This window comes from Cavia porcellus, unplaced genomic scaffold (assembly GCF_034190915.1).
Source record: "Cavia porcellus strain 051 isolate PalLab524CR breed Dunkin Hartley unplaced genomic scaffold, mCavPor4.1 scaffold_8, whole genome shotgun sequence".
In the NCBI taxonomy this organism is placed as follows: domain Eukaryota; kingdom Metazoa; phylum Chordata; class Mammalia; order Rodentia; family Caviidae; genus Cavia; species Cavia porcellus.
The window spans coordinates 60,897,373-60,921,412 of record NW_026947491.1 but is presented as its reverse complement, the minus strand read 5'-3'; the positions used below and the strand labels follow the sequence as shown (position 1 = coordinate 60,921,412).

At 38.9% G+C, this 24,040-nt stretch overlaps 1 protein-coding gene across 1 annotated transcript; it reads left to right on the top strand.

Moving 5' to 3' along the window:
* Positions 1-597: 597 nt before the first annotated feature.
* LOC100726042 (interleukin-22-like) lies at positions 598-5,306 on the top strand. Its single transcript, XM_003475934.2, has 5 exons — positions 598-784; positions 1,199-1,264; positions 1,368-1,511; positions 2,398-2,463; positions 4,960-5,306. Exons 1-5 carry the CDS (start codon positions 605-607, stop codon positions 5,056-5,058), a joined length of 555 nt encoding a protein of 184 aa, XP_003475982.1. The 5' UTR covers positions 598-604; the 3' UTR covers positions 5,059-5,306.
* The last annotated feature ends 18,734 nt before the right edge of the window (positions 5,307-24,040 follow it).

Here is a 24,040-nt window from a genome sequence, read left to right as displayed (position 1 = left end):
ACTTTTTTTTTTTCTTTTTGGTCTTTTTCTTTTTTTTATCTGTATGTTTCTGGTCACTTCTAAACAGACAGGAGTCTATCAAGGTGGTAGGAATGAGTCTGTGGCCAATATGCTTAAACAGTTACCAGAGAAGATCAAAGAATAATGAAGTAAACCTGGGGTCGACTAAGGCAGAGCATTTGTTTTCTTTGAAAAATATGTAGGGTGTAGAAAATTTGTGGGACTTAGTGGCCAACGCACTTTCTGGGTCCTAATAGTGACGTATCAGGGAAACACTTGCATCTCAAGGTGGGAGAGACAGGAGGTGGTGTTTTGTGGGCTCCTGTGGTGGTTGGGTAGTTCTCAGAAGCAGTACTGGAAATTAGATAATTGCTGATGTCATATTTTTCACAACGCAAAAAATTTGAAGTCCCGAGGGCTATAAAAGCGGCCGCGTCTGGAACCCCATCACAAGCAGCATCACCGACACAGGTGAGTATTTCAGTAACCCGAGCCATGGGTCCGTTTGGTGTGGACCTGCTTGAGTGATGTTGGCTTTCTCTTTTGTTCTCTTGCTACCAGGTTGTTCTTCCAGCTGCCGGTCACTCACTTCAAGTTGTCTGCAATGGCTGCCCTGCAGAAATCTGCGAGCTCTTCCCTGATGGGGACTGTGGCCGCCAGCTGTGTCCTTCTTATTGCCCTGGCACTGCAGGGAGGAGCAGGCGTGCCTGTGGGTGCCCACTGCAGGCTCCACAACTTCCAGGAGCCCTACATCACCAACTACACCTTCATGCTCGCCAAGGAGGTGCTCTTCTCAATCTTGCTTGTTCTCTTGTCTACTTGGGAGCTAAGTAGCTCTTAAAATTTTCATTGCTGCATTCTAAGCTCTTTAGGAACCCATCATTTATGCCCACAGGTGGATAATTCTCTGCATATCTTCCAAAATGCTTTGAAGATTTCATGTTTACTAGAGTTCCTTCCATTTGTGCCTTCAGCACACATATATTGAGGTTTTTTTCCAGTGAACACTCTTAGTGGTTCATTAAAGTACACTATCAATTTATCTTTTATTCTTCTATGTGCAATGAAGTGAAGTCATGCACATATCTGAATTCTGGCTTAACTTACTCTGAAGTTGCTCTGGAAAGAGGAGAAGGCCCATACAGTGTTTTTCTCTTTGTTTCAATGTCCAGGCAGTTAGTGTTGTTCTCTTTTGCAGGCCAGCTTTGAGGATAACAACACAGATGTCCGTCTCATTGGGGACAAACTGTTCCGAGGAGTCAATGTAAGCTATCATTCTACTGAGCAGGTCTCAGGTTATATGTAATGGTGGAAGGGTCTCTGGGTATCCCACAGTATGACACCTGCTTCTTCCCTTCCTCCTGCAGATGAGAGATCGCTGCTATCTGATGAAGCAGGTGCTGAACTTCACTCTTGAAGAAGTGCTGCTCCCCCAATCAGACCGATTCCAGCCCTACATGGAGCAGGTTGTGCCCTTCCTGGCTGACCTCAGCAGAAAGCTCAGCCTATGTGTAAGTCCTTCTTTTAGGTCACATCCTTCCCTGTGAGTCCTCCCTGATTCTCCACTTAGATTCCATTCAGTGAAACTTGCCCTACTCCTTGGCCCCATAGTAGGCTTAATAACTGCCTCAGGAGCACTGCTATTGTGATTCATTTGGAGTGACTGAGTCTTTGCTTTTGCTCTAACCCAGGCACATTTTGTATTTATAGTGGTGGTGGGTGTCTGGAAAACACATGTAGACAGCCTTATTTATTTGTGGAGAGCAAAGAACTTGGTTTGCATATGAGGAAAAACATCCTGGGAGCCATAATGAGAAATGTTTTGATATAGGATTCATTCTGTTTTTGTTGATTCTAATTGATCTGAGGGAAGCATGAACAGGAAAATTAGGAAACAAGGAGGGGAGTGGAAAGTACTAGTCTTGGTAGGTGGACAAATTTACTCTCCTTCTTATGTCATGGGAAGTGTGAGAACTCAGTGCCTCTGAATGCCGAAAACTATGAAGAATTTTGGAGTAGAGTGGGCAGAAATGGTGACCAGTTAACTGAGACCATTCCACATAAACTATTTTGTAGTTTGGAAACATTTCTTGTTCTCAGAACAGTTTTGGCCTGCTAAGATTAGTGATTTACTTCTGCGAGAATTGGCATGCTCTGTTTGATTCTTGTCATAGACTTGAACCTCAGTAGGATTTCCCAGAGATGAAGAGTACAAGGCTCTTTGTAGTTTCTGGATTTTGGTTTCCAAGATAATGTAGGTCACTGTTGGAATCTAGGTCACCGTGGGTAAAATTACTGAAAGCTTCCAGTCCAGGTGAATAGTCATGAGCCTCAGATAAGGCTGAGGTCGCTAATGCTTCCGCATAACCAAGGGTAACTTTTTCTTTCATTTTGTAGCATATCAGCGGTGACGACCAGCATATACAGAGGAATGTGCAACAGCTGAAGGACACAGTGAAAAAGGTAATATTGATAAATATTTCCCATAAGTCCATCAGTAGGGGGATTGACCTCATATTCTTTTTTTGTACTTTGTGATATTTTACTTGACTGTATTACTATCAGATTGGTTAATTTGATGCATAGGTATATAGTTATGTCTATACTTCTGTGAATCGATTTCCAAATTCTCAAATCATTAAATTTGAGAATCAGCAGGGAGTTATGTCACTCAGTCTCATCATCCTATGTTCTGGGGAAAGCAGACTGGTGTCCGAGTCATGGCTGGAATGTACGTGCCCTGTGTTAATTTTATTAATATTAATTCTTTGAGAAATTTCAGAATCATATTGACCCACATAATCTGAAAAAAGCACTGGTTCAAAAGTGGAAATGTGCGTGGGTTAAAATTCATTTGAAGTGATTTATCAAGCCATTACTTTAATATTCTAAAACTCCAAAAAATCAGCACAGAACAATATAGAAAAAACTGGTATTTTATACAAGATAAACTTGTGAAATCCTGGGTCCATGTTTTAAATTATCATACTACATTAGCTAATAGCTATTGATTTCAATTTAAAATCAGAAGGGGACAATGATGAATTTCTTTTCTATGATTTTCAATAGGGTGAAAATATTAAGCATGGATTTACTACAATGAAATGGGAAGTTAGAATCAGGGACCTTATTTTCTTACTCACCTTTTTCACCTTTGTTTCTACAATGTTTCCTGCTTCAGTTCCTCAACAAATCCCCATGAGCTCTTATGTCTGAGGGTGACTGCACATATCTGCAGTGAATAGTAACATTCTGTGGCCTATGGGGGAGAAGAACAGCAGTAGACAGTTCATTTAGCAAATATGAGTCATCCTCAACCCAGAGGAGTCATTGGTGGCAGTGACAGTGATGGTCCTTGCCAGCCAGGTAACTGAATACTCACTGATAGGAAGGCTCTGTCTAGTTGATGGAATTCTCACTTTATGCCAGTAGCCTCAATTCCCCCTTTACTTTCTTAATTTTGATCAATGTTCCTGAGTATAATTTAATGAACATGGCTACTCTTAATTGCTATAGGCTTTGTAGTTTTTCACTGCAGAAATGCATCCTCTTGTAGAGCTATCACCTAGATACAGAGAGCTGAATGTTAGCATGCCAGAGATAAGAACTGCTTTGTACTTCTGGTTTTAAAAGATCTCTGATGTTAGCTTATTGTATCATCTTTAGAACATTGAAGTGTGAAAGAATAAAATCTAGGAGATCAGGTTGGTTTTGGAAAAGAAATTCTTTGCCCTTTAATCCATTAACTTTCAATTTGACATTGGGTTTCCATGTGGAAGAGTAATTTTGCTCTTTCCTGGTGCTCCCCTAAAAGAACCAACCCAACAAACAAAAAGCAGAATTAAGCAAGGAATGCTCTTTAGAGAAAGTTCAAGGGGAGGAACAAGCGGTCAGAGCTGTCTGGAATAACGGGCCCGTTGTGAGAGGTACTGATTCTCTCAGAGGAGGTGAAAGCATAGGACAGGCTGTCATAGTATGCATGGAAGGTGGCCAACAGGACACATCATGAAATTCTCATTTTGTCTTCAGAATTTTTGAGATACAAACTATTATCTTTTCCCAAGTCTAGAGAAATGTGGAACGAAATTATGGAGGAAGGTAAGAAGAGAAAGAATAAAACGCAGAGAATGAACAATGCTAGTAGAATAATCCAGAGGATATTTCATAAGCTAAATGAATTTAGTATGACAGCAGTTTGGACTTGATTTGCATTTTCCTCCCACTGAGTTTGAGAGCCTCAACTCTGTTGGGAGGAGGATGAAAGAAGGGCATAAGGAGGTAGGCCTGGTAGTCACTCATTTAAGCAACTAAAAAGAGCATAGCTGTTATTTTTCTCACAAAAGTTAAAACCTGCTTTTGTGTCCTCTTCTTTGTCATGAAAGTAGTAATAGAAAATCCCAAACGCAAAGTAGTATGTGTGGCTTTGCTTCAAGGCTTGTGGGTTGAGTTATAGTCAATAACTTTCTACAGACAGTGGTGGGTGATAGGGCCTGGACAGCCATACTGGAAGAATTTCAAAATTCCCTGACCCTAGTGCAGATGCAATCTGTTTATTTTAATTAGATGTGGTGCAGCTCTGTGCCTCACTTTCCTTCCACTTCCACTCAACTTTGATTTATTTTTAGTTGACCAGTAATAGTTAGCTAATTTTCTAGTCATAATGTGATGTTTTAACTTTTGCATACATTGTTTACTATTTAACATACCTACCTACCAAAGCTTAAGTGACCTTAAGATACCATGCCTTTTGGTGTCTTCTCAGTCCAGATAGTTATGGTATTAAGGTCTCTGGCAAATCATACAGTTTATAGTTTTCTAAAAGTATTATTAGTACTTTTGTTAAAGTTTGTTCTTGTTTCCTGTCTTCAGCAATTAATTCATGCCATCTTTCACTAACTTGCCCAATTTTAGAACACAAATCATAAAGACGCAAACTCATTTGTGTTCTTATTTTTACAGCTTGGAGAAAGTGGAGAGATCAAAGTAATTGGCGAGGTGGATTTGCTGTTTATGACCCTGAAAAATTCCTGTGTCCCAAAGAGTGAAGCTGGAAAATGAAGGAACCCCTCCTGTCTGTTAAAAATAAGAATATCAAAAGGATTTTTTTTACTAAATGAAAATGGAAAGGCAAGCTCAATTTGTGGGTAATTTTCACATGAACCAAAAGAATCCAAGTTTGCTTTGCCCATAATACCAGAGGGTAAACCTTGCTAGCATAGAGATATACTGATAATATTTTATGGTTAACTGATGTTTTATACAAAAAACTTGATTTTTAAGTAATTGTCTCTTTTCACAAAACCTTATTTGTCATATGTTTAGAAAAAACCTAAATAAGTTCATTTCCATAATCAATATTTTATATTTATAAGTTTATTTATTATTATAAGTATGCATTTTATTTATGCCATTTTATTAATAAGGATTTATTTATAAGGGTATTATTCATATTGATACTTGAGTATGTGTCCAATATTAATATTTATGATAATAATTATGGAAATATAATGTTCATTTGAGTTCAATAAACACATGTGCATCATAAGATTTCTAGTTTTGTGAGTTTTCTTCTTCAATATCATCAATGCCATCATCATCTGAGAATCATTCTCTTGACTTTATATGATTGATTTCAGAAGATGATATAGCTATCTGTGTCGTACTGAGGAAGTTTTGATCTGAAATGGCCCCAAAAGCCCGTGTTAAAGTCAGTGTCTCAAGGCCAATGCTATTGGGAGGCAGAGGACCTAGTAGGCGTTGGTGTCTAGAGGAAGGCCCCACTAAGCTGGGTACTTACCTCATTGCTTAGAGAAAATATCCAACACCTGAAAGTTAAGAAGGATAGGTTATGGTAGCTCAGTTTCCAGAGATTTTAGTTCATGTTTGTCTGGCTCCAAGGCAGGGTGGCACAGCCCAGGGGCACGGCAGAGGAGAAATTATTTATGGCAAGCAGAAAGCAGCAAAGAAGCAAGTGACAACACCAGATGTCTTTTTATCCCTTATATTCTAGCTAGGCTATGCATCCTTCCTTAGAGAGATAGCACTGACCCTTTTTTTGGGGCTCCCCATTATCTGGTTCCAGTGGAATGCAAAACCAATCAGTGGACTCATTTAGTCTCCACACACCCTTAATCCTAGCATCACACACCTTAGATCCAGCCACCTCTGAGAGGCTTCACCTATGACCTCATGAAGCTTTGAGGGGACATCTGCACACAAGCTAAAACAGTGATCTTTGGGAGAGAGTCCTGAGGGGACAGTGAGACCTTAGCCTCCTCCACTTTCTCTTCCTTTTATATCCCCTGTAAGAGATGAGCAGCTCTGCTTTGTCCCCTCTCTGAACCATCATGTATGGTGGTGACACAAGCCTAAAGACAATGGGGCCAACTGAAAATGGACCAAAGCTCCAAAAGAGTGAGTCCAAATTTGGTGGTCCTACGTCTGTGTTAATGGGATAGAAAACTGGGTTTCATGTGTCCTCATTTCACAGATGAGAAACCCAAATCAAAGATAAGGTCAAGAAGCATTTTCTAAGTATATTGAGGCAGGTCTTCTTACAAGGCTTTCTGCTATGTTGGCTATACAGATTTATTATGTTGATTCATCATAATATTCTGAAGGAAAAAGGCAGGACATTGACAAAAATCTATCTACATTGTTAGCAGGCTATAGAAATATTCAGCCAGTGATGTTGCTGAGGAGAAATATATGCAGCCATTGTAGTGGCAATATACTTTTAAGTTGTACAAATATCATATTTGATTTTAGAAGTCTTCTTAAAGCTGAGTCTTCATAATTGAAGTAAAATGCATCTCTAAAATGGGAAAGATTTTCTAGGAGAGTTATCAAATTTTCTAGGATCCCAGATAAATTTCAGAAACAACTAGAGCTTCAGCCTTGGCCTTTACTTTCCCAACACTGTACATTCAATGTGTCAAAAATTTCCTCTGCTTTAACACAAAAATAATGATGGAACCCTCTCATTCTCTTAAAGGCTAAATCCTCCCTAAGTCACTATTATCTCTCTATCGAATTGTCCAAATTAGCCTCTAAACATCTTCCTGATGTTTATTTTCAATCCAACAGTTCAAGTAAATGAAAAACAAAGCACAATGAAACAAAAAAAATAAAACAAGGACATAAAACAAGAGCATTACATTGGACACTTTCCTGTTTCCCCAGTGGCTTACTTTCGCATGGAGAACAAAATCTCAAGCTCTCATCATGACCCCTGCCCTTTCCTCATCTCATTTCCTGTCATCCTCATCCCCTCCTCTCTGCTTCCGCCACACAGCCTCCTTGATGGCTCTGACCCACGTCAGTCTTGCTTCTGCCTAGGAGGCTTTCATCCTCTGTTCCCTACGTCCAGAGCAATCTTCCCTCCAGGGCTCTGAGGTCATTCCTTCCCTTCATTCAGATTGCTGCTCAAATGTTCCTGTCTTTGAAAGACCTGCCTGATCATCCTATCAAATTGCCTCCTCAATCTCCTCCATGAATTCCATCGCATCACCACATTCAGGTTTCATTACTGTGTATCCCGTCATTTACCTGCCATTCCCATGCCCTTAGTTTTCCATGTGTGCTTATTGGGTGCTAACTTTAAATCATGAGTTTGTTGTTGAGGATCACAAATTCCCTCACTTCATGGAACTTATATTCTATGGTATTTATAACAATCCCACGTGGAGAAGTGCTGTGAAGAAACACAAGGACATGAGAGATTATGTTAAGTAGGAGAACAGAGTTTTTGGAGGAGAAAATTGCTGAGAAGAGTGAGAGCATGAGCTACATGAGAGTCTGGTATTAGATAAAGAGGCATACCTTGAGATGGGGCAAATTTTGCGTTTTGAGGAAAGAGTAAAGAGAGCGTGGAGGTTTCGAGAGTGGCTACTGCTGGAGATTGATGACAAGGGCAGGACTGGAGCAAAACAGGTCAGAGAACAAGGAGCTCCCCTGATAAGCAAGTTGCTCCACACCAGAGAACGCCAAGCCCCAAGGCAAGCCAAGCAATAGCATGCTAGGCAAAAGTGTATCACGTGGCTTTATCTTGCTATATGTATTAATAAACATCTCTACAGTGATTAAACAGTTCCTTTCCTCCCATCAAAAAATACACGGTCTCTTGACCTCAGCTTTCATCTCTGTTCTTCATCTTCTCATCATCTCCTGATCATCCCAGAACATCTAGAGCTGCAGGGAAAGTCCACAATTGGTGTCAAACAGGGACAGGGTAAGAAGATATGGGCAAGGAGACACTTCTCATTTGGTGCACAAAATAGAGGAAAGAGGAACGGTAGTGATCAATATTCATCACTGGAATACACTGATAATGACATTTTCAGGTGTTAAACTTGTGCAAAAAACAGGTCCAGTAGTGCTAAGGAGAGAATCAGGCTTAAGAGACAGTAGAGAGAAACAGGCTTTAAAGAAGGAAAAGAAAAACAGGCTTAAGAGACTCTTAGAGAGAATAAAAGAGAGAAAATGAAAGGGAGAAATGGGCTTCCAAGAAACAAATGGGAAAGAAGTGAATTGCTTTTATAAGCTATGAGACATGGGCCAACAGAGACTGAAGAACCATAGGTGTATGTAGACATAGGTAGAAATGGTTGCTGCATGCTTCAGTCCTGAAGTTACTTTCTTTTTGTGGATTTGCATCAGAAAGTACTTCAGTGGTCATAAATTTGTTAAAAAGATCAGAAAGAATTTGAGTGGAAGCATTATTTTAAAATGATGTCTCAAGCAGAAAGAAGAGAGTGGGCCCACAGCAACCCTGACTAGTTGAAGCTCTCTGGTCTTGCTCAATTAGATAAAGAAAGAGAAATGTTTAACCTTGACCAATCCAGAAGCAGCAGTTTCTGTTTCCTCAGTTCAAGGAAACTTTACTACATCGCAGGTTATTTCAGCCCTTCCGAAACTAGAGTCATCTTTTAAGTTAATTGTTCAACAATTGGTCTTTGGGGAGCTTTCCTGGGACAGTCAGGCCCTGCTTGGCTTGGTAAGGTGGGCAGCTTGAGGGAAGACAGCCAAGATGCTGAGCTAGTGCTTGCGTGCTATGATGAGAGGTGGTAGAGGGACCCAGGGACAAAAAGCACAGTCAGCATTGCCTCCTGAGTGCTGCAGGGAGAAAGCCACTGGGGCTTGCCCTCAGCACAGGGAAGGCAGAATACTGCTCTGGCCAGCCTGAGCCACCATGTCCCTCTCTGCTGCCTGCCTGTGTTTTTCGTGTGCTGAAAGTGTGTACAGTGATGGAGACACCTCATGGGCTCAGACACCCAGCAGCAGGGGGACCTCCAGAGGCCATAGCAGGAGCAACAATGGAGTGCCCCACGCCTGAAGTCAGCCAGCAGAGGCAGAGGCTGTGAGCATCTCCTTCCTTTCTGCCAGGAAGTGGTTCCTGCCTTGTGCTGCCAGAGCAGCACAAGATTTCTTGGGGGTCTCCCCTTCTTGGCACCTCCTACCAGGGAGCCTTAACTGATACAATACAATGAGTGTTAGCTACTGGTGTGTGTGTCTTCAGAAAACAACTAAATGAGGGTTTTAAGAAACCTTTCTTGGGAAAATATTTTCAAAGCAATAAAGTAGATATTGTGTAGAATGAAATATTTTTAGTTTAGTTTGTTGGGTTAAAAAAATTTGGCAGTAACAGTAGAATTAGCACCATTATAGTTCTCTTAAACCTTTCAGCATTTCAGACTCGCCCCTATCACAATGACAGCTGGTTTAACCAACCCAAATTTGTGGTACTTTATCTTATTTATAGCACACACACACAGCCTTTGAATTAGGACAGTGAAAAAGAAAAGTGAAAAAGGGCCTTTTCTGAGGATTGACATCTGTGGTATTTTGAAACCAATCAACTCAGAATTGGAATGATGTTTGATTATTCATAGTTTTAAAAGTTCAACAGGGTCATGAGAATATAGGAAATATTTAGTGTGCTCCAATTTTTCCCACCAAAGACTGAAAGTTTCTTAAAAAGTACACTAGGGCACAAAGAGTTTTCAGTGTGCGTTTTTAAACTGAGTATTTTATTGTATTTGATTTTATTTTACTGAGACAGGGTCTGTCTTTGTAATTCAGAGTGGCCTTGAGTTGACTACGTAGCCCAGACCGGTTTTGAACTGATGGTCATCCTATGGTATCAGCCTTCCTAAGTGCTGGCATTAGAGATGAATACCACTAACTGTAGCTAAATATGAATTTTGAAAGTTATGTTTCAAATAATATGCAATCTGTGCAAAATGAGTGTGAGAAACCTTAATAATCTGAAAATTGGTTAGAAGCCTGAGGTAAAATATTCACTGACAGTAATGAACTATGCCTTTGAGTCTCTGGCAGCAGAAGCAAGTGTTAAGTTATGATTTGTTATATCTACTTATTAGCCAAAATAGTTAATGATAGCAGAGAGTGGGATGAGCCTGTATACATCTAAGATGCTGCTAAAGGGCATATGTCAGGAAACCAATGCCGAATTCTGTTTGTTGGAGGAATGTGTTCTGGCTTCAGATCTTGTGCTCATGATGTCATGTGCTACCTGTGTGACTCTCACCTGTCCTGAGGAACACCATGCTGCCCTTATGAGACACAGGCACATAATAGGGATACAGAAGGTCCTCACAGACACAAACACTATAGACAGGGAGATTTGGTGACCTGTAATAATCTGAAGATGAAGTAACAGCAAGAACTAAAAGTTGACCTACATGAATACTACTAGGCTTGTCATCCCAGGAAGAATATAGGACTCACCCAAAAGGGTCTGCAGGGCGAAGTCAGGTGACTCTTCATTATGGGACCCAGTAACTGGAAAAACATCAACCTTACATTAGTACCCAAGATACACACTACCAACAGTTGACACTAGTGGGGTTAAAGGACCAAATATTAATTTGAAAGGGGAAAATGGCAAAATGAAAGAGCTAAATACAGTCTCAAACGTCTAGTCCACTAGGAGCAACTGTTAGGTACACTGAAATAGAAGACTTCTAAAGTAACACACCTGAAATCTCTGAAAAGATAACAAGGGAAATTAAAAAAACCTCCATGAAATTACAGAGGAAATCAAATTAGAAGTAATTTGTCATGTAAATCCAGAAACAACAATCTTAGTAAAGGAATTCTCAGTGCAGACAAAGAAGAAATAGATAAAAAGTACCAGGATCATGGGATACTGATTGAAACCTTGAATGAACAATGTAGAAAGCAAGCAGAATTCATGAAAAAAATTCAAAGAGACATCCAACAAACCAAATCTTCTATTGAAAGCTGGAAAAAACGTTTAAATGAAGCTGAGGATTGAATTTTGAACCTTGAGAAAAAGCTCATAATTAGTGATCATGAAAGGTTAGAATTTTAAAAATAACAAGGCAGCATGAAATGACAATCCAGCAGCTTCAAGATGATGCCAAGAGAAATAATGTAAGATTAGTAGGCATCAGTGAAGATGTAGGAGTCAATGTAAATGATACAACCAAACTATTTACAGAATTAATAACATAAAATTTCCCAAACATGGGGAAAAAATCAGATATGGAGATAAATGAGACATATAGAATGCTAAACAATCACAATCAACATAAATCTATACCCAGACATATAATAATTAAGATCTGAGACATACAGCATAAAAACAGAATACTAAAAACTGTTAGAGAAAAGACACAACTCACCTATCAAGGAAAGTCCAATAGAATCACAGTAGCCTTTTCAGCACAAGCCCCTCAAGTCAAGATGAGCTTGCAGTGAGGTATTTCATGCTCTGAAAGAAAACGACTTTCAACCCAGACTGATGTACCCAGAAAAAATTTCATTCAAATTTAATAGAGAAACAAGATACTTCTTGAAAAAGAACAACTGAAGAAATTCATGTCCACCAAACCAACCCTAGAAAGAGTATTGAAGGACATACTAGATAGAGATAAAAATGATCATAATTTCCAGATCAACAAGAGAAAGAAACCACAAGATAGGACAATCAATTTAACAAGCAGAGAAAGCAGAAAGCAAACAACTGGTACCTAATGTGGCAAAGTCGAGCCAGTATGTATCTCTTATATTGTTAAGTGTAAATGTCCTCAATTCATCTATCAAAAGAAACAGGTTGACAAAAAGGATCAAGAAACATGATCCCACAAATATGCTGTATGCAAGAAACACAAAAGGAAACTCATAGATTAAAAGTTTGAGGATGAAAAACAGTTTTCCATGCAATAGGAACCCAGAAAAAGGCAGGGGTAACTAATTTTAATTGCAGACGTGAACTTCAAACCTAAAATGATTGAAAGAGATAAAGAAGGTCCCTACATACTTGATAGTAGAAAAAGTCAAGAGGGAGAACTAACAATTATAAATAAATATGCACCAAATACAGGAGAACCGAACTATATAAGAGAAATACTAATAGACATGAAAAACCAAATACACAAGAACACAGTTATAACAGGGCTCCTTAATACTCTATTGTCACAAAGAGATAGACCAACTAGACCAAAAGTCATCAAAGAAATCATAGAACTGATTCATACCTGTGAGCAATTGAACTTAGTAGATGTTTATGGAGTGTTCCACCCTACCACATCAGAATACACATTTTTCTCACTTGTGCATGGAATGTTCTCCAAAATAGAACATATGTTATCCCATAAAATATCCTTAAGTAAATGCAAAGGTATTGAAATTATCCCAGAGTAACATCAGACCATAGTGTACTGAAAATGGAAAGTAATGGTAAAAGAAATTGCAAGACCTACATAAATACATGGAAAATAAATAACAATCTTCTGAACAACCAGAAATTAAAGAAGAAATAACGCAATACTTATAATTCAATGAACATGCAGAAACAACATACTGTAATCTGTGGGATGCAATGAAAGCGGTCTTAAGGGGGAAATACATATCAACAAATTGTCATTTCAAGAAAACAGAATGAGCACAAATAAACAACCTAATGCTTCAACTCAAGCTTTTAGGAAAGAAGAGCAAGCTAAACCCAAAACTCATAGAAGAGAGGAAATTTTAAACATTAGAGCAGAAATCAATGCAATTGAAACTAAAAAAATAGAACTAATGAATCAGAAAGCTGTTTTTTTTTTTTGGTCTCTTTTCCTTTTTATTGGTACCGGGGATTGAACTCAGGACTAATTGCTTGCAAGGCAGGTGCTTATGCCGCTGAGCTAAATCCCCAGTCCCAGAAAGCTGGTTTTTTGAGAGACTAAACAAAATGGACAAGCCTCTAGCTAACCTTATCAAGAAAACGAAAGAAAAAACCCAAATTCATGCAGTAAGGACTGAAAAGAAGGAATTACTACAGATCCCATGGAAATTCAAAAGATCATGAATACCTACTTGGAAAATCTCTACTCACATAGAGCAGAAAATAAAGGGGAAATGGACAGATTTCTAGAAACACATGAACTACCAAAACTCATTCAAGAGGATATAGCAATTTTGAATAACCCAATATCAACTTTGAAATTGAAAAGGTAATTAGAAACTTAACAACAAAGAAAAGCCCAGGTCCTGATGTATTCATGGCTGAATTCTACAAAAAATTTAGAGAAGATTTGATGGCAATGCTCATTAAACTCTTCAATGAAATTGAAGGAGAAGCAGTCCTCCCTAACTCATTCTTGGAGGTAAGTATCACTCTGATACCATAATCAGAGAAAGACCCACCCAAAAAGGAGAACTATAGGACAATGAACATTGATGAAAAGATTCTCAATAAAATACTTGCAAGTAGAATGCAGCAAATCATCAAGAAGATTATATGTCATGCTTGAGTGGGATTTATTTCAGGAATTCAGGGATGGTTTAACATATGCAAATCAATAAATAATACACTACATATCAATAAGTAATAATACACTACAAATCAAAAATAATACACTACAAATCAATAAGTAATACACTACATCCACAGAGCAGAAACCAAAAAACACATGGTCATGTTAATAGATGCAGAAATACTTTCAATAAAGTCCAACACATGTTCATGATAAAAACTCTTCAGAAACTTGGAATACACACTGTCTACCTCAATCTTATAAAGGCCATCTATGACAAACCAACAGCCAACATTACATTAAATGGACAAAAACTGAAAGCTTTCACTTTAAAATCAGGAATAAGACAAGGATGTCCACTACCACACTCCTATTCAATGTAGGTCTGGAAATCCTAGCCAGGGCCATCAGACAATGTGTTAGTTACCTTTTACTCGTAGCTGAAACAAAATACCTGAAGCCCAAAGTTGGGAAAGGAAAGGTTTATTTCTTACAGTTTTTTGGAGGTTTCAGTCCACACTCAGTTGGCTCCAAGGCAGGTAGGCATGGCTGGGCCGCAGTTCATGGAGGCTGCAAACAGCAAAGCAGAACCAGCAAAGAGGAAGGCATACCTTCTTCCTGTCATTACATGACATCCTGGCTCCACCCCTATGTGGGTGGAGCACTGACACCATCAATCCAAGCACTAGACAATGAACCAATAGCAAATGCACAATTTAAACTCGTGAGGCCTGGGGGCCACAGACATAAACCATGACATTCCATCCCTGGCCCCCAGGACTCATGTACAACCTTTATACAAAAGACATTTAGTCCACCTCCAAGAGTTGCCAATGTCCTAAGTTTTAGCATTGCTGAACAGTCCAAGTCCCAAGTCTCCTCCATGATCTATGGCAAACTCTTAACTGTAAGCCCCTGTACAAAGAAACAAGGTTAAACATTTCTGAAATGCAAAGGCACAAGATAAACATTACCATTCCAAAAGTTATAAACAGGGCAATATAAAGCATTGGAAACAAAGCAAGTCCAATATCTAGTAGGACAAACATTAAGTCCTAGAGTTCCATGCTCAGCAGCTGAAGCAATCTGGTTGCAAGCTCCAAAAGGCTTGGATGATTTCACCCCCACAGTACTTCCAGTGATTTCAACTCCTGCAGCTTTTCCTTAAATCCTGTCTGCTTGCTTTTTGCAGCTTTCCTTGGATCATCCACGTTCCTGGCTTTTGCAAACTTCTGGGGTCTCCACTGCATGTTTGGCTTCACACTTACATCTTCACAAATTGCCCTCTCAGGGGTACACTGCTTGGCCAACCAGGCCCTTTGCAATCAAGGTGGAAGCCGTCTGATCCTCAGAATTTGTGCATTTTTCTTGCATCTAAAGCCAGCACCTTGTGGATGCTGGCAAGGTTTGCTGCTAGCTGAAGCAGTAGCAAGGCTTTTCTCTCTCTTGACTGTGGAAGTCAGTTGCTTGGATCACAGGGCTCTGTTTGCCTGATTGTGAGAAAAAGCTTCTCTACATTGCCGCTATTCTGGAACCTCATGTGGCCTCTGTCACCATTCTGGAACCTCATGTGGCCGCTTTTGCCATTCTGGAACATGGCGCTCTGCAGCTTTTCCCTCTGAGCAAATTCTTTCACCTTTGTAGTGAGGCTGCACAGGGTGGGGACCCACTTCCTGGGATGCCTCGGGGCCATCTTTTTTATCTCTCTGTTTCTCCTCAGGAATCAAATATGTCTTTACAATCCACAGCCTTCTTGGAGTTTTCCTTTTGGCTGAACTCACAGCCTTGTAAATTATCCTGCAAGGCTCTTTGCTCTTGATTTGAAACATATAGCTGGCTGAAAGTACCCAACAATAGCCATGCCACAGCCTCAAGGTTTGATTGCTTTTTAATTTCCTTTTTAAGATTAATCAGTCCATTGTCTTTTGTCTCAGTCTCAGGCAAAGTCTCTGGGCATGAGCAAAATGCAGACAGACTTTCTGCCAAGCCATAACACACATCATGAGGAGTCCAACAACCAATGCAGTCCTTCTTCCCAGCAGAAACCTCCCAAGCCTGGTCTTTACCATCAAGCTTTCTATCAGCTTTCTGGTCTTCTGAGCTCTGACCAGTATCTCCTCTACAGAACAGCCTAAGCTGCTCCAGCTCTATGCATCCAGGCAACATGTCCAAACCTTTCCAAACTCTGTCCACAAGCCATTTCCAAAGGCTCTCAAGAAACATGGTCAGGTATAATCATGGCAAACGGCCCCACTCCTGGTACCAAATTCTGTCTTAGTTACTTTTTACTCGTCACTGATACAAAATACCTGAAGCCCAAAGTTGGGAAAGGAAAGGTTTATTTCTTACAGTTTTTGGAGGTTTCAGTCCACACTCAGTTGGCTCCAAGACAGGCAGGCATGGCTGGGCTGCAGTTCATGGTGGCTGCAAACAGCAAAGCAGAACCAGCAAAGAGGAAGACACACTTTCTTCCTGCCATTATATCACATCCTGGCTCCACCCCTATGTGGGTGGAGCACTGACACCATCAATCCAAGCACTAGACAATGAACCAATAAAAAATGCACAATTTAAACTCATGAGGCCTGGGGGCTACAGACATAAACCATGACAGACAACAAAGAGAAATAAAGGAATAAACATAGGAAAGGAATAAGTGAAATTATCACTGTTTGTGGATGACGTGTACGCTACATAGAAGATTTCAAAAACTCCATTAAAAGACTACTAGAAGTAAAAAACAAATTCAGCAGTGTAGCTGGATACAAAGTCAGTACTCAAAAATCAACAGCATTCCTGTACACAATCTAAAAACTCACTAAGAGAGAAATTATGGATATATTGCCTTTCAAATAGCACCTAAAAAAATGAAATACTTAAGAATCAACCTAATCAACAATGTAAAAGATATATATGCTGAAAATTACACTATTCTAAAAAAAGAGATTGAAGAGAATATTAGAAAATGGGAGGATATTCCTTGCTCTTAGCTAAGAAGAACCAACATTGTGAAAATGGCCATACTTCTTAAACTGTTATACAGATTTAATGCAATCCCATTTAAAATACCATTAACTTATCTCACAGATCGAGAGAAAACACTGCTAAGATTCATTTGGAAACAGAAGAAACCTAGAATAGCTAAGAAAATTCTGCGCAACAAGGGCAAGGCAGGAGGCATCTCAATTCCTGACTTGAAACTGCACTACAAAGTGACAGTGATAAATTCAGCATGATACTGGCAAAGAAATAAGATCGGAGGATCAATGGAACAGATTAGAAGATGCAAGTGCAACTATAAAGACACTCAGCCACCTGATACTTGACAAGGGGCTAAACATGTCCACAGGAAGAAGCATAACCTCTAAAATAAATGGTGCTGAAAAATTGGCTCTCCACATGCCGAAGACTGAAACTAGATCCATGCCTATCACCATGCACAAAACTAAAGTCTTAATAGATAAAAGACCTAAATATTAAAACAGAAACACTAAATCTACTGGAAGACTAGGTAGGTAGAAGTGTTGGAGACATAGGGGTAGTTAGAGAATTCATGAACAAAATATAAACTGCATGGGAAACACTTAAAAGAATAAATAACCAGGATATCATATTATTGAAAAGTTTATGTGCTTCAAAAGAAATCATGAACAGCATGAAAAGGAAATCTACAAATGGGAAAGAATTTTAGCCAGCAACCACTCAGACAAAGGACTTATATCCAGAACATAAAAAGAATTGAAAAACATGAAGTCCCCCTGAATTCAAAGACTCTCTCCAAAAATGGGCATCTGAGATGAAGACACAGTTCTCAGATGAAGATCTACAAGTGGCAAATAAATACATGAGGAAATGTTCACCATCACTGATCATTCAACAAATGTAAGTTAAAACAACATTGAGATTTTATCTCACTCTGGAAAGAATCGCTGCCATCAAGAAATCAACTGATAACACATGTTGGTGAGCCTGTGGGAAAAAAGGAACACTGCTCCACTGTTGGTGGAAGTGTAGACTGGTGCAGCCACTATGAAAATCAGTATGGAGATTTCTCAGAAGACTAGGATTGGAAGTTCCACTCAATCCAGCTATTCCCTCATGGGTATTTTGCCAGAAAAAATGAGAAGGTCATATCACAGCGATATATGTACACCTATGTTCATAGAAGCACAATTTGTGATAGCTAAACCTTGGAGACAACCAAGATGCCCATCAATCACAGAGTGGATGATAAAGATGTGGTATTTTCATACAATTGAATGTTATCTAGCTATAAAAAGATGATCTTGAGGCCTTCATAGGTAAATGTAGACAACTTGAGACTGTCCTCATATTTATAAATATCACATTGTGTAAAAAGTAATCAGAACTACATGAGTAATAAAACCCAAAATGCATAAATGCTCTTGTAAAAAGGAGAGGTAAAGGAAGTGCTCTAAAGGATATAACAGCATATATGCTTAAGTGTATTGGATTGATAATCATACTAGTAAGATTTTGTTGGATGGTTGAACAGAACTGTTTGCAGTCTCACTGTTTGAATGCCCACTTTTTATGCTTTAATTTTGTAACTTGAACAGTTATTTCTAAGAGGATAATATCTAATTGATCAACTAGTGATTTCTTACTGTTTTCTGAAATTTTGTATTTCTACCCTTTTTCTGTTTTGTTTTTTCTTTTTAAATAACACCATTAAAAAATTCTGTTTGTGCAAGAGTAGTAAGAAATTTGCATAAATGTAGTCTTCTTCACCTTTTAAATTGATGTCTACCCCACATTCTTAGAGTGTAAAATAGATTCATTTACACTATGAGAGATTTTTTTGGGTAGAGTTTCTCTTTTAAGGGAAGGTGAGTACTATTTGGTGAGGTCAGTCCTCAGGCAAAAGGGAAGAGTGACTGTGGGTGACAGGTGTCTTTGTGGACAGGATGTGGTGGAGGGAGAAGGGTGCGGTAGAGACTTGCTCTGAGTTCCATCCGGGTCAGCTGAGAGCAGAACTGGGAAATAGAGCTTATGTTTGGAAACCTGACCTCTGAGGGTTTTTTTTTTTTTTTTTTGCTGGTACCTCTCCTTCTTGCTACTGAGCTGGAAAAGAAGTGGTTTTTCTTCAGCTCACTCTCTGAGTATGAGAAACCAGAAGTGTCTTCCTCAAGCCATTTGGGTATCATTCACAACAAGCTGAGAGTGACTTCTCACAGCTCAACGTCTTGTTTTCCCTACAAACTAACAAGGAATTACACTGAATTCCCAAGACCTCAGGGAGAACATTTTGAAACACATTGCCTGTGCTTTTCCTTAATAAAATATTAAGGAGTTAGATCAAAAATTCAAAGACAAAATCAAATAAACCAATAGGGCAAAATGGAGAGCTGAAGGATGGTAATATTTATAGGACAGAAGTTCCCATGTGATAGGGACTCATTCTCTCAGACTCTGTTGTGACTACGATCTCACCATTTGAAGAAATGCAAAACTATAGGTCTAGCTTCTGGACATAAGTCAAAAAATAATTATGAAAAACAAACCATAGAATAAGTGGAAGGTGAATTGGAAGTGTACCATTGTGACCAAGGAAGGGAGAGAGGTTTTCAAATGACTTCAAAAGTAGAAACTAAATTTAAAGAATAATTTAGATGACATTGAAATGAATTTTCTATGCAATAAATACAAAGGAAATAGAAAAAGGTAATAAGCAAAACACAAATTGGGCAAATAACAAAGAGTTTGTTATGCCTATTTAGGTCAAGGCATAACAAAAGTGATATCTAAATAATACAGGGAATCTTTAAAAATCAACAAGAACAACAAAAGATCAAAACCCCTTAGAAAGATGAAGAACTAGTAAAAGTTGTCAATTTCTTAAAAAGGAGCTCCAAGTCACTACGATATGTGAGGAAAAATGTAAGTTAAAACAATTTTGAGACATCATTTTACAGCATCAAAGGCTAAGTTTAAGCCGTATCATGCTCATTGTGGGAAGTCAGACAGAAAAATTTTGTCAGTTTACACGAGAGTGTAGATTCCTAGTGTCTTTTCAGAGGCCAGTCTGGCAGTAATCAGTAAAAATTCATAAATATATCTGATAGTCCCCATAAACACTAGTGGGTAAATATTCTAAAAATATTCTCATGAAATACCATGACAAGCACTTGAATCAAGTTGTTTGGCATTGAGTATTCAGGCGGTCTGTTTAGTAGACACTTAGGGCCCTATCACAAAGAAAATGAACTCATGAAGTGTGGTCACTGTCTGAAATGCAGAACTAGAGCCAGCGGCTACACATAAAAACCAGACTGTACACAGATCACAAGAACATAATGCAGAGTGCAAATGCAAGAGAATCATTGTCTATAAAACACAGTAACTTAAATGCACTAAATACTCCTTTGTGTTTTACAGAGACTGCACGTATATTCAAAACTACATATTAAAGATATGCATAGGAGAGCCATGAGCTTTGGCAGGGATAGGGATTTTGGTAGGAATTTGCTAGGGAGTGAAAATTGCACACACACACACATTTATGGAAAAATGGGCAGAGAAGTATGAAGGATATAAACCTTGTGACCTGAGATGCAAACACCCAGCTTTTTCCTATAAAAATTTATCTTTTAAAGAATGCATTCCATTTGTGGGTTTTCAAGCATCAAGCAATGAATTTCGAAAGGCACTAGGTGCTAGGAATTGTTAATGAAAGAGACAGGAAATGTTTACCTCCTGGTTGATGATTTGTATTTGGACCAGTCAAGGAAATTGAACAGTGAAGAAGGAACAGCATTTACACAACATGGGCATATTGGGAAGACACCTGGATACCAGTGGTTCTTAGCTGTTTTCAGGGGTACTGAACTGAGCTATATGTTTAAATGGAGGGAGAACTGGGCTATGGACTAAGAAATATGCATTATAAAGCTGTCAATCACAGTGTAGGCTTCTTGATTATGGTTTGATTTCTGGTTGTGTGGGAGGTGGCTCTGGAGGTGATTTCTGCTGTAATGTCTTGAAGGAGCGAGCAAGTATGTTCCCAAAATAAGATGATTGCTCCTGGTATGGGTACCTTATCTCCCATCTTGAGGTAATTGTTGCCCCTGGAATGGGGCTGAGGATGGTATTATGGGGTGATCTGTCTGTGATGTTCTGGTTTTCCTGGAAGTTTTACGAGTGGAGGCTTCTAGGTGTCAACACTGGAGGATTCTGAACGACAACAATGTAACAGCTGGCTGTTGAATGTCCTTGGAAATATACAACATGAAGTATTTATTCTTATCTTGGTGTATTAAGTCTTGTAGGCGATGAGACAGGCTATGTAAACTTAGGACTAACTTTACTCTGGACCACTCATTTTTAGAATGACATTCCTTAACTGATGAATATGCCTATGTGCAGAGCTGGGCATAAATCTAGCCCCAAGATAGGATAATAAAGGCAACAAACACAAAATTAAGGCAGAGGGTGGTAAGATTTGCTTTGCTTTTAGTAACTCACTAGGCAATGCAAGTCCAAGTGAAGAATTAGCCAGTGCTTTTCAGCAAAAGCAGCTTCTGTGTGAAGATCAGCCATAGGTGCAGTCTGGGAGTGTGGTGCTGGGGTCACGCTTCACGGGGGTCAGCTTTGGAGGAGACTTAAACATTCATGAGGAAGCAGACCTAAATTTCTTTAGCACATGTCTCTGGAATCTCTTTTCATTGGAGCAGCAATACTTTATATCCTTGCCTAATAGTAAATATTTTTGAGGCTGTTGCTATGACTATAGAAATCTACAGATAGCTCCGGAGATTTTCATGTTAGTGAGATTAAGCCAAATTCATGAAAACTTAAGATCTTGGATCCATTAACGCATTCTGATTAACAGTTGCTCGAGTGGGGAGCACAATAGAAGAGAGACATACTGCTGTTCTTAAGGAGTATGTTGCAATTTTCTGGCATTTAATTTCTATTTCACAGGTATTTATTCACTAATGAGGTTGTTAAGTAGGAGCAGGTGAAGCCACAGGTTTAGAAGTACTGTTAAGAGAGTCCCCAGATCACCACCCTGTTCCCAAAGTTAGTACATTATTTAAATGTACAAATCTGTTTGTTCATCCAGCATGTGGCTTCTGTACCTTTCCTATGTATGAACCATTGTTATGCATGCTCGAGTTGCAAGATGGAAGAGATAGAGACCTCCCTCACCATCATGGAATTCAACCTCGTGAAAATGTGTTTTCCCATGGACGCCAAGTTCCATATCTTTATCAGTTTCTCTGACAAACTAACAAAAGCCTATTTAATTCACCAAACAGTTGAAATCTCATGTTAACATTATTATTCAGAGCTTGGTATAATTTAGACAAAAATTGCCACACTGCACACTACAAAAAGCAGAAAAGGAAGAGCTTCTTCATCTTTTTTGGGATCGTGAAAAATTTAAGCAAATGTTTGAAACATTTCAAAGAGTTCCAATGATTTGTTTTATTTGTTTAAATTTAGAAAGTTTATTTTACTCTTCATTGAATATAAATGTACATATTTATGGTGTGCAATATATATATGTATATATATAATATCAAACAAATTAACATCTACTTCATTTCACGTAGTTTTCTAAACAAGACACAGTATTTATGCTTTGAGCAATTTATATACATAGTATATTGTTCTTAAGCAGAGTTGACGGATATTTTGAATTCAATTCTTCCTTATTTTGAATTTTTTTCCTTACACCTGTGTAACCCCAATCTCCTGCCTCAGTTGCTGAAAACCACCATCCTATGCTGCTTTATAGCTTTTCACATATTTGATTGCAAAGTCTACGAGATCAAACAGTTCTATTTCTCACTTTCCCTTTCTCCTAATGTCTCCTTCTCAAAGGAGCAGTATGCTCATACTACTCTGGATATTTGGTTAGGGACCTCTCTGAGTTCTCTGTCATCTCTCCTACGCTCAAGATTTCACAACTTTTGGAATCCCTTCTTCCAGTTCTTTAGGACTTTTGATTTCAATTAATTATGAGGAAAAAAATCTGCTCCAACTAATTGGTACTAATTTGCCTTCTTTTGCCTGGCAGTGGCTACCAATCTGTTAAAAGTTACACTTGCTCTCTTCTCTCAATCCTTGGGAGGGTTTCCAGTCTAGTTTTAGCATTTAATTGGGACCCAATGTACTTTTAAGCCTTTAAAGTCAATATGCAATCACTGTATACTCAGATTCTCTTTTTTGGATGTCCACATCGATAATAAATGTTATTATAAGATTCTTTGGATCCAGTCTTTTGGTACTTGAATGTTACAATTTGAAAATGAAATACTATATGAATGATACTGTTTTATTAAAGACACAATGGTGATTATATGGAGAATAGTGAGTGCTTACTCAGTACATCTAAACTCAACATGACCTTGGTAACACTTTCTTAAAAAAATTTTATGCTCGCAACTACACACTTACTATCATCACTTAGAATCTGAATAGGAAAAAACTGGGTCCTAGAGTAGCCACCAGGGTCATTTTAAAAACAATTGTAGTGGGGCTGGGATTTTGCGCAGGGGCATAGGTGCCTGCCTTGCAAGCAGGCAGTTCTGAGTTCGATCACTGGTACCGAAAAGACAAAACAAAACAAAAACAAATGTAGTTTAGGATTCAGTATTCATATTCAGATTAGAATGTGAGATGAAATTACTTAAAATTTTAGAATGCTCTCCAAGGTGTCAATGGGTGTTTCTTGGAAGCAGTGGACATGACAGGAGACCTCTGTTTCTGGTCACTCTAAGCAGACAGGAGTCTATCAAGCCCATAGGAAAATGAGTCTGTGACCAGCATGCTGACTCAGTTACCAGAGAAGATCAAAGAATAATGAAGTAAATCTGAAGTCGACTAAGGCAGAGCATTTGTTTTCTTTGAAAACAGGGTGTAGGGTGTAGAAAATTTCTGGGACTTAGTGGCCAAGGCACTTTCTGGGTCCTAATAGTGACATATCAGGGAAACACTCGCATCTCAAGGTGGGAGAGACAGGAGGTGGTGTTTTGTGGGCTCCTGTGGTGGTTGGGTAGTTCTCAGAAGCAGTACTGGAAATTAGATAATTGCTGATGTCATATTTTTCACAACGCAAAAAGTTTGAGGTCCCGAGGGCTATAAAAGCTGCAGCGTCCGGAACCCCATCACAAGCAGAATCACCGACACAGGTGAGTATTTCAGCAACCCGAGCAATGGGTCCGTTTGGTGTGAACCTGCTTGAGTGATGTTGGCTTTCTCTCTTGTTCTCTTGCTACCAGGTT

Excerpts from the sequence above, each read along its gene's own strand:
- LOC100726042 (XM_003475934.2), top strand. The coding sequence starts at position 605 with ATGGCTGCCCTGCAGAAATCTGCGAGCTCTTCCCTGATGGGGACTGTG. Across the intron at positions 1,512-2,397 it reads GCAGAAAGCTCAGCCTATGT|CATATCAGCGGTGACGACCA; the intron begins GTAAGTCCTTCT and ends TTCATTTTGTAG. Across the intron at positions 2,464-4,959 it reads TGAAGGACACAGTGAAAAAG|CTTGGAGAAAGTGGAGAGAT; the intron begins GTAATATTGATA and ends TTATTTTTACAG.